Here is a 9806-nt window from a genome sequence, read left to right as displayed (position 1 = left end):
ATCAGATAGTTGCGCCAGTCTCATGCACACATCGAGTTCTTTCGCTCTTGAACAAACAATAACAACAACACAGAGAATGTTGCCAAAATGCCAGTTTTGTTGAGTATTCTCATAATAAGAGTCTTAAATTAGTTAAATAACATCTTAAATGAACTTGAGAGAAAATGAGATGCGCGTCAGATCCGCGTCATGTTCGGCAGCGGCCGCTCTTAAAGTGACAGCAGCACTGATGATGCCCGCCATTAATGTTCATCAAAGAACAAGAGAACAACAGAGAAAAAAGATGATTAATCTATATTCAATTTATTATTTATGCAGTTAAGAAAGGTGCTTGATACTATTACATTGCTGTATATGTCTAACAGGGAAGGCCACAGGTAAATATAACAATTATTATAATGGGTTTATTTAAAGATTGTTTTAAGTTCACTTAAATTAAAAGTGTTTTTTTTAAGCCTAATAAAAGTTGAATATACTGTAACGTAACGTCATTAATGTTTCATAGAGACATTAGTATCAGTGATACTGGCCTTCATTCATAAAAAGATGCCATTACAACACATATTTAAAATATACTGTCTTTAAATTGTTTCTACATTAACTTGGAGAGTAACTGAAGTTATTACAATATCAAAATATTAAAAACTCCCAAAATATTAAAAACTTGCTATTAATCGTGATTAATTACAGAAAACAATGTGATTAATTAGTAAATTGTATTAATCAATTCCCAGCACTATAAATTACACTTTAAATATTTTTTTCCCCAAAGATGGCTTCTGTCATTTTAGGCAGTTTTTATCACGAAGATTTAATTTCAAGTGTTCATTTTTTTAAATAAGTTTAGCTTTAGTGAGTTATTTGATACTATAAAAACTGGGGGTGTGACGTCATGATTGACAGCTGAGATTGACGGCTTCTCTGAATGAAGTTGTCACTGAGGCACTAACAGACTTTTTTTCAGGATTTTCGGGAGGAGATTGGAGCTTTAGCTTTAATTTCTACATTTCCATAACTGTTTATTTTACACCAACATAATGAATTGTTCTGCATCAGCGAGAGTGTGGGCGGGGCTTTTGATATCAGCGCCATATTCGGACGTTGGCGGCTTCACTTTTCTTCAGTGGAAGGTAGTGAAGACGCTTCGTCATTTTTTTTTTTACAGTCTATGGCGATGGCACGCTGACGTGTCTGGAGCGGCCAAATGTGGCATCTATGTATACATATCTGTCGAAAGACTGACCAATTCTATACTGTTTTTGTTCAAATGGACATTGCTGAGGCATGTTCCCAGACAGCAAATAGTGTCGGCCCATCTGGTACGTGTTGAATCCTCATGTGCCAGATGTGGCCCGAGACTATGTTGCTGTCTGGGTTAGCATGTTGCCAAGCTAACGGTGTAGTTCTAAGACGCATAAAAGCAAACGTCACACACATATTTTGTATAAATGTCATTTTTATTGTTGTACTGGCTATTTATTTGTCTATACAATATTTAATGAAATGTCAGTATTTATCATTATTCTTCTACTTTGTCCACCAATTTGGATGTATTCATCCATGTAACTACTGCACAATCTGTTGTGGGATTGCCTGTCAGCAAAATATGGGTTGCTGCCATTGAATTTGACTAAAACAAGGGAATTTCTAGAACAGTCTTTGTTTCTGGAGAGTACATGTGATGCCTTCGTGCAACCTCCAATTATGGGATTATGGCTCTGATTTATGAAAGCCGTCGGTGGATGGTTTGCATCATTCATTTGAATGACACCAAATGTTCACCTCTCACCAGGTATTTTTGACTGTATTGGGCTGCCGAGACCAAACGAGGCCTTGCAGTCTGGCAGTGTATTCGGGCACATAAAAACACTCTCTCTTTCTCTCTCTCGCCTGACAAAACTCCAGATGTTCCTTCCTCTGTGAAGCTCTGAGTAATGAATATGACTCAAGCAAAAAGGCAGCTCCCTCCACTTCAAATAGAAACAATAACCATAAAGCAGAAAGTGAACATACGGCCATCATGTACATTTGATGTGCTTCAGTGCAAGCGTGTAGGCTCGTGTTTCACTCTCCCTGTAAACAGACCTCGCTCACACTGTCACGTGGATGAATCGCCCTCTTCAGGCTGTGTGAGGCATTGCCACAGATATTCTGGTGACGACAACACAATCACTGCAGCTCAGAGGAAATTGGATTCTTAAATATTTCCAATGTATCACACATTTAGACTCGCTTTAAAGGTTTAGCTGATATCTAACCTTCTAGTGAGTTTAGTGTTAAATTTAATTTCTAAAGTGCACTAGATTCTGTAACTTCTTTACCAGGAATACAGAGCACTTTTTTACGCTTGCAAACTCTATTGAGTTTTTTTTTGTACAAAGTGCAGATTTGGTTATCTGAAAACAAGGTTGCTGTTCTTCATCTGAACTTGTCCTGATATTGAATATGGGAACTATGAAGACGAAGGCCAGAGAAGCATCTGAGAAGCAGGAGATATAAGCACAATTCTCCATTTGCTTTCCATTACATCTTGTCTATTTAATTTTATTAAATATGTATGAATTTCACAAAATATCCAGTGGTGATATTTCAAAAAAAGTTCTCGAAACTAAACAAAACAATAAGATGAATCATTAATTATAAATATGTGAGGTCAGACAAAACTGTGTAAATTACGTAGAAATCACGAACAGCTCTGCAGTGTGAAAGCTGGATATAGTTCTTGTGTAGAGTCTGAAGAGGAAGATATTGTTTCTAGTATTGTATTTACATGCGTTCATGTCTGTTTTTACATGTGAACACGTATACATGTGCTCATGTTGGCTGTCAAGAATGAGGATGAAGATATAAAATGGTCCCCTGGTCTTCCAGTCTCTTAAGAACCTGAGCCTCTTGGTTGAGATCATGGTAGGAGTTCTGAAACAACAAGGACATCTGGTAAAACAGAGCAACGTTACACCGTCTTAGAAGAAATCATAGGAGAAGAGTTTCTGTATAGACAGGTTCTGTCAGGGAGAGCCTTTCAGGAGTTCCCTTCATGGGATGGGATCATTTTATTAAATTAAATTAATTTAAATTAAATGTGATTAATTAAATAGGTTGTAAACACACTTTATCAGTAGAAAAAACCCCCTGAAATAATCCATTAAACATGAAAGAATTTTGCAATCTTTTCAGACATTTCAGTAACACTTTAGTTTAGGGTCCAATTCTCACTATTAACTAGTTGCTTATTAGCATGCATATTACCGTTGTTGGGGAAAGTTACTTTTTAAAAGTAATCCATTACAATATTGTGTTACTCCCTAAAAAGGTAACTAATTGCATTACTTAGTTACTTTTTATCGAAAGTAATGTCCTACCTTACTTGTTCCCACTTCATATTAGGTGGCCTTAACTACTATGTACTTACATCAAAAAATAAGTACAATGTACAATGCTCATATTGTTTTGGGAAACACTTTTGCTGATATTGAGGTGGGATAAGGGTAAAGTTATGGACAGGTGTGGTAGTGTGGGTAAGTTTAAGGGTAAAGTTATGGACAGGTGTGGTGGTGTGGGTAAGTTTGAGGGTAAAGATAGGGACAGGTGTGGTGGTGTGGGTAAGTTTAAGGGTAAAGTTAGGGACAGGTGTGGTGGTGTGGGTAAGTTTAAGGGTAAAGTTAGGGACTGGTGTGGTGGTATGGGTAAGTTTAAGGGTAAAGTTAGGGACAGGTGTGGTGGTGTGGGGAAGTTTAAGGGTAAAGTTAGGGACAGGTGTGGTGGTATGGGTAAGTTTAAGGGTAAAGTTAGGGACTGGTGTGGTGGTATGGGTAAGTTTAAGGGTAAAGTTAGGGACTGGTGTGGTGGTATGGGTACGTTTAAGGGTAAAGTTAGGGACTGGTGTGGTGGTATGGGTAAGTTTAAGGGTAAAGTTAGGGACTGGTGTGGTGGTATGGGTAAGTTTAAGGGTAAAGTTAGGGACTGGTGTGGTGGTGTGGGGAAGTTTAAGGGTAAAGTTAGGGACAGGTGTGGTGGTATGGGTAAGTTTAAGGGTAAAGTTAGGGACAGGTGTGGTGGTGTGGGGAAGTTTAAGGGTAAAGTTAGGGACAGGTGTGGTGGTATGGGTAAGTTTAAGGATAAGGTTAGGGACAGGTGTGGTGGTATGGGTAGGTTTAAGGGTAAGGTTAGGGACAGGTGTGATGGTATGGGTAAGTTTAAGGGTAAAGTTAGGGACAGGTGTGATGGTATGGGTAAGTTTAATGGTAAGGTTAGGGACAGGTGTGGTGGTGTAGGTAAGTTTAGGGGTAAAGTTAGGGATAGGTGTGGTGGTGTGGGTAAGTTTAAGGGTAAAGTTAGGGACAGGTGTGGTGGTAAGGGTAAGTTTAAGGGTAGGGTTAGGGACAGGTGTGGTGGTGTGGGTAAGTTTAAGGGTAAGGTTAGGGATAGGTGTGGTGGTATGGGTAAGTTTAAGGGTAAAGTTAGGGATAGGTGTGGTGGTATGGGTAAGTTTAAGGGTAAAGTTAGGGATAGGTGTGGTGGTGTGGGTAAGTTTAAGGGTAAAGTAAGGGATAGGTGTGGTGGTAAGGGTAAGTTTAAGGGTAAAGTTAGGGACAGGTGTGGTGGTATGGGTAAGTTTAAGGGTAAATTTAGGGACAGGTGTGGTGGTATGGGTAAGTTTAAGGGTAAAATTAGGGACAGGTGTGGTGGTATGGGTAAGTTTAGGGGTAAAGTTAGGGATAGGTGTGGTGGCATGGCTAAGTTTAAAGGGTTAGTTCACCCAAAAATGAAAATTCTGTCATTAATTACTTACCCTCATGTCGTTCGACACCCGTAAGACCTCCGTTCGTCTTCGGAACACAAATGAAGATATTTTAGTTGAAATCTGATGGCTCTTAAAGGCCTCCATTGGCACAATGCACGGTTCACTCTCATGACCCTTAAAAGGTACTAAAGACGTTGTTACAAAGTCCAACTCACTACAGTGGTTCTACAATAACTTTATGAATCGGCGAGAATAGTTTTTGTGCGCAAAAAAACCCTAAATAACGACTTATATAGTGATGACGATTTCAAAACACGGCCTCATGAAGCTTTAAAGCGTTATGAATCAGTGAGTCGATTCAGCAGTTTGGATCGCCAAATTTCAGCAGTTTGGCGGTTTGACACGCGATCCGAATCATGATTCGACTCACTGATTCATAACGCTTCGAAGCTTCATGAGGCCGTGTTTTGAAATCGTCATCACTATATAAGTCGTTATTTAGGGTTTTTTTGCGCACAAAAACTATTCTCGCCGATTCATAAAGTTATTGTAGAACCACTGTAGTGAGTTGGACTTTGTAACAACGTCTTTAGTGCCTTTTAAGGGTCTTGAGAGTGAACCGTGCATTGTGCCAATGGAGGCCTTTCAGAGCCATCAGATTTCAACTAAAATATCTTCATTTGTGTTCCGAAGACGAACGGAGGTCTTACGGGTGTCGAACGACATGAGGGTAAGTAATTAATGACAGAATTTTCATTTTTGGGTGAACTAACCCTTTAAGGGTAAATTTAGGGACAGGTGTGGTGGTGTGGGTAAGTTTAAAGGTAAAGTTAGGGACAGGTGTGGTGGTGTGGGTAAGTTTAAGGGTAAAGTTAGGGACAGGTGTGGTGGTGTGGGTAAGTTTAAGGGTAAAGTTAGGGACAGGTGTGGTGGTGTGGGTAAGTTTAAGGGTAAAGTTAGGGACAGGTGTGGTGGTGTGGGTAAGTTTAAAGGTAAAGTTCGGGACAGGTGTGGTGGTGTGGGTAAGTTTAAGGGTAAAGTTAGGGACAGGTGTGGTGGTGTGGGTAAGTTTAAGGGTAAAGTTAGGGACAGGTGTGGTGGTGTGGGTAAGTTTAAGGGTAAAGTTAGGGACAGGTGTGGTGGTATGGGTAAGTTTAAGGGTAAAGTTAGGGACAGGTGTGGTGGTTTGGTTAAGTTTAAGGGTAAAGTTAGGGACAGGTGTGGTGGTTTGGGTAAGTTTAAGGGTAAAGTTAGGGACAGGTGTGGTGGTTTGGTTAAGTTTAAGGGTAAAGTTAGGGACAGGTGTGGTGGTTTGGGTAAGTTTAAGGGTAAAGTTAGGGACAGGTGTGGTGGTGTGGGTAAGTTTAAGGGTAAAGTTAGGGACAGGTGTGGTGGTGTGGGTAAGTTTAAGGGTAAAGTTAGGGACAGGTGTGGTGGTTTGGTTAAGTTTAAGGGTAAAGTTAGGGACAGGTGTGGTGGTGTGGGTAAGTTTAACGGTAAAGTTATGGACAGGTGTGGTGGTGTGGGTAAGTTTAAGGGTAAAGTTAGGGACAGGTGTGGTGGTGTGGGTAAGTTTAAGGGTAAAGTTAGGGACAGGTGTGGTGGTGTGGGGAAGTTTAAGGGTAAAGTTAGGGACAGGTGTGGTGGTGTGGGTAAGTTTAAGGGTAAAGTTAGGGACAGGTGTGGTGGTGTGGGTAAGTTTAAGGGTAAAGTTAGGGACAGGTGTGGTGGTGTGGGTAAGTTTAAGGGTAAAGTTAGGGACAGGTGTGGTGGTGTGGGTAAGTTTAAGGGTAGGGTTAGGTGTAAGGGAAGTGTCAACAGTGTAATTATTAATGTAACTACAGAAATTAATTACATATGTAATTACATGCAGATATTTAAAAAAATATAAGTACAACGTAAAAACATGTATGTACACAATAAGTGTATCATTGAATCAAATGATTAATTTAAATGTTAGTACATAGTAGTTAAGGCCACCTGATATTTCCTGTTTTTATTCATTTTGAGTAATACTGAGTCAGTTTTTCTTTTGCAAGTGAGATGAGTAAATGCATGCTTACATTTATTCTAGAACTACAACAAGCATCACGTACACACACAGCGCCTCTGCACTTACTCACTATATCTCTCAACATGGGGACAGGAGAGCTCTCAGTCAATAACATGCATTACTTATTTGAAAAAGTAACTCAGATATTTTGTTGTAAATTTAAAAGTAATGCGTTACTTTACTAGTTACTTGAAGAAAGTAATCTGATCACGTACTGTAACTCAAGTAACTTGTAATGCGTTACCCGTAACACTGCATATTACTAGGATATTGTCTGTTTATTAGCACTTATAAAGCACATATTAATGCATGATCATATTCTACATCCTTTAATCACCCATTACCTAAACTGAACAACTACCTTACTAACTATTAATAAGCAGTAATTATGAGTTTATTGAGGCCAAAGTTGTAGTTAATAGTGAGAATTGGACCCTGAACTAAAGTGTGACCAACTTTTTTCCCCCTGAGTGCAGATACAGAACATTAGAATCAAAGCCTGAACCACAGATGTTTTCTTCCACAGTTCATTTTTTTGCTACACTTTATTTCGACAGTCCATTTGAGACATCTTACCAACTATAAGTAATTTTGCAACTACACAACATGTCAGTATTAGCAAACTGTTGGTTATGGTTGACACACTTGCAAAGTTACTTATAGTCAGTAGAATGTGTTAGGGAGCATCTCAATAAAGTACTAATACTCTAATGACTGCTAGCTGACATGTAGTTGCAAAGTTACTTATAGTTAGAATGTCTAAAGTGGACTCAAAATAACCAATTCATCACGGTCACACTTTAGATTAGGGCCCAATTCTCACTATTAACTACGACTTTTGCCTCAATAAACTCCTAATTACTGCTTATTAATAAGTAAGGTAGTTGTTAAGTTTAGGTATTGGGAGATTAAGGGATGTAGAATATGATCATGCATTAATATGTGCTTTATAAGTACTAATAAACAGCCGATATCCAAGTAATATGCATGATAATAAGCAACTAGTTAATAGTGAGAATTGGACCCTAAACTAAAGTGTTACCGATTTCATTAATTAAACAGCTTGTAAACAGAGCAAAATGTAATAACCCATTAAACATGAAAGTATTATGCGATAATTTCAGTCATTTCTTCTTATATAGAACCTTTTTGGCATAAAATTGAGTCAAGAACTCTAAAGTTCTACATATAAACATTTTTTAAAGAGAGCAGAAACATTAGAAACAAAGCATAACCACAAATGTTTTCTTCCTCAGCTCAGTTTTTGGTTAACGCTTTATTTCAACTGTCCATTTGAGACATTCTACCAACTATAAGTAACTATAGCAGTCATTAGAGTATTAGTAGACTGTTAGGATAGTAGAATAAGTTGACAAATTTACTTATTGTTGGTAGTCTAAAGTAGACTATTGAAATAAAGTCCAGTTTTTCCACTGTAGAAACCAACCTTCATGGACTTCATTGTTTCGTGTCCATAATAGTGGATGGGCTGTTTCAGGCTTTGGGACTCTGGATATCCGAATCCAGCGAGGTGCACAACGTCACAGTAGTTTAGTGCCACAAACACTGCCAGAATACCAGTGGTGGGATGGACCGGTTTCTGACGGAGAAACAAAAACAGAAGAAGTGCTGTTCAGGAAATGTCTGTTTAATAGTGTTGTCCTCCTGCAGGGGGCGGCTGAAGACAGCTTTAACTTTTCTACCAATGCTTAAACTCTTGGCTTTTAGACAAAGTCATCTATGCATCTAGAGCAGATCTAATTGACTTTTTGATATGTAAAAATGCCACGTTATGTAACCTATTGGCTAGTTTTGACAAAAGAATGAGCTCTTTGATATGTCCCACACACACTTTAGGACATAATGTCAACATAGGACATAAAACTGAGGTTTTAAGCTCCTCGTCATTTTGTAGACATTGTAAAAACGTTGAACACACACCTAAACTGCAATAAAAACATTGCAATTTCGCTATGAATTATCACCTTCTGTATGTTGGAACATTTCTGCGTAGTGAGAGGAAAGTAATGCATCTTGGCTTTTTCCAGCCCTGACTGCTTAAGTTGCGTCTATCTCTCTCTTTCCAAGTCATTAGCTTTTCCGCATTGCTCCATGATTTCCGTAGCTACTGATCCGTTCACTCCTACACACACTCTCTAAACACACTCGTACATCTCCTCAAAGACACAAATCCCAGCCTCCATTTCCACAACACTGTCACCATTTTCACATCATGTTCAGATTAGAACGATAGACTTCCTACTTTCTTCTTGAGGCTGTTAATGCTCTTTCCTTTCCAAACGGGGCTGTAAACACAACACAACACCACGGCCACTGTGCTCTGTGTTTACACATATCAAGCTTCTGAAGATTTAAATGATAAAACAATATACGCAGTATTCAGCATTAAAAAACTGTCATGAACTAGAACTGACTTCATACATCCACTGTAAATCATTAAAACAACTGTTATTTAAAGTTAAATTGGCTCCGAAAAATGAATTAGGATTGGAATTCAATTAGAATCAGGATTAGCATCACTTGGTTATTTTTTTAAATATTAATATATATTTTTAAATGGAGTGTCCAAATGTTTTGTGCCCTATAAATAATAATAATAATAATACACTCTAAAAAATGCTGAGTTAAAAACAACCCAAGTTGGGTTGAAAATGGACTAACCCAGCAATTGGGTTGTTTTAACCCAGCGATTGGGTTGTTTTAAGCAAACATTTAACCCAACCGCTGGGTTAAAACGACCAAATTGCTGGGTTAGTCTATTTTCAACCAAACTTGGGTTGTTTTTAACCCAGCATTTTTAATGCCCACAACCCTACAGAGGATAAGTGTTTTGGACAATGGATTTATTAATAATAATAATAATAATTATTATTATTATTATTATTATTTTAATAACAATGACCCTACAGAGGTTAAGTGTTTTGGACAATGGGTTTATTAATAACAATAATTATTATAATTATAATACCCATGACCCTACAGAGGATA

The 9806-nt window shown here is 38.3% G+C and overlaps 1 protein-coding gene across 5 annotated transcripts in view; it reads right to left on the bottom strand.

Annotated features, from left to right (window-relative positions):
• Positions 1–290: 290 nt before the first annotated feature.
• Positions 291–9806, bottom strand: part of st3gal4 (ST3 beta-galactoside alpha-2,3-sialyltransferase 4) — an 85616-nt gene continuing 76100 nt past the window's right edge. For 2 of the 5 annotated variants that reach the window (XM_079824690.1, XM_079824689.1), the window contains 2 exons: positions 8245–8397; positions 972–2916 (listed from right to left, as the gene is read on the bottom strand). In XM_079824690.1, the coding sequence (XP_079680816.1) occupies positions 2827–2916; positions 8245–8397 (243 nt within the window). In that variant the 3' untranslated portion in view covers positions 972–2826. Of the gene's footprint in view, positions 2917–8244; positions 8398–9806 lie in introns of all 5 variants that reach the window. The other 3 variants (XM_079824692.1, XM_079824691.1, XM_079824688.1) reach the window with 2 other exon arrangements.

The sequence above is a fragment of the Gobio gobio genome, assembly GCF_949357685.1.
Source record: "Gobio gobio genome assembly, chromosome: 9".
Lineage (NCBI taxonomy): Eukaryota > Metazoa > Chordata > Actinopteri > Cypriniformes > Gobionidae > Gobio > Gobio gobio.
The sequence above is the reverse complement of the archived record's forward strand: the minus strand, read 5'-3'. Positions and strand labels throughout refer to the sequence as shown.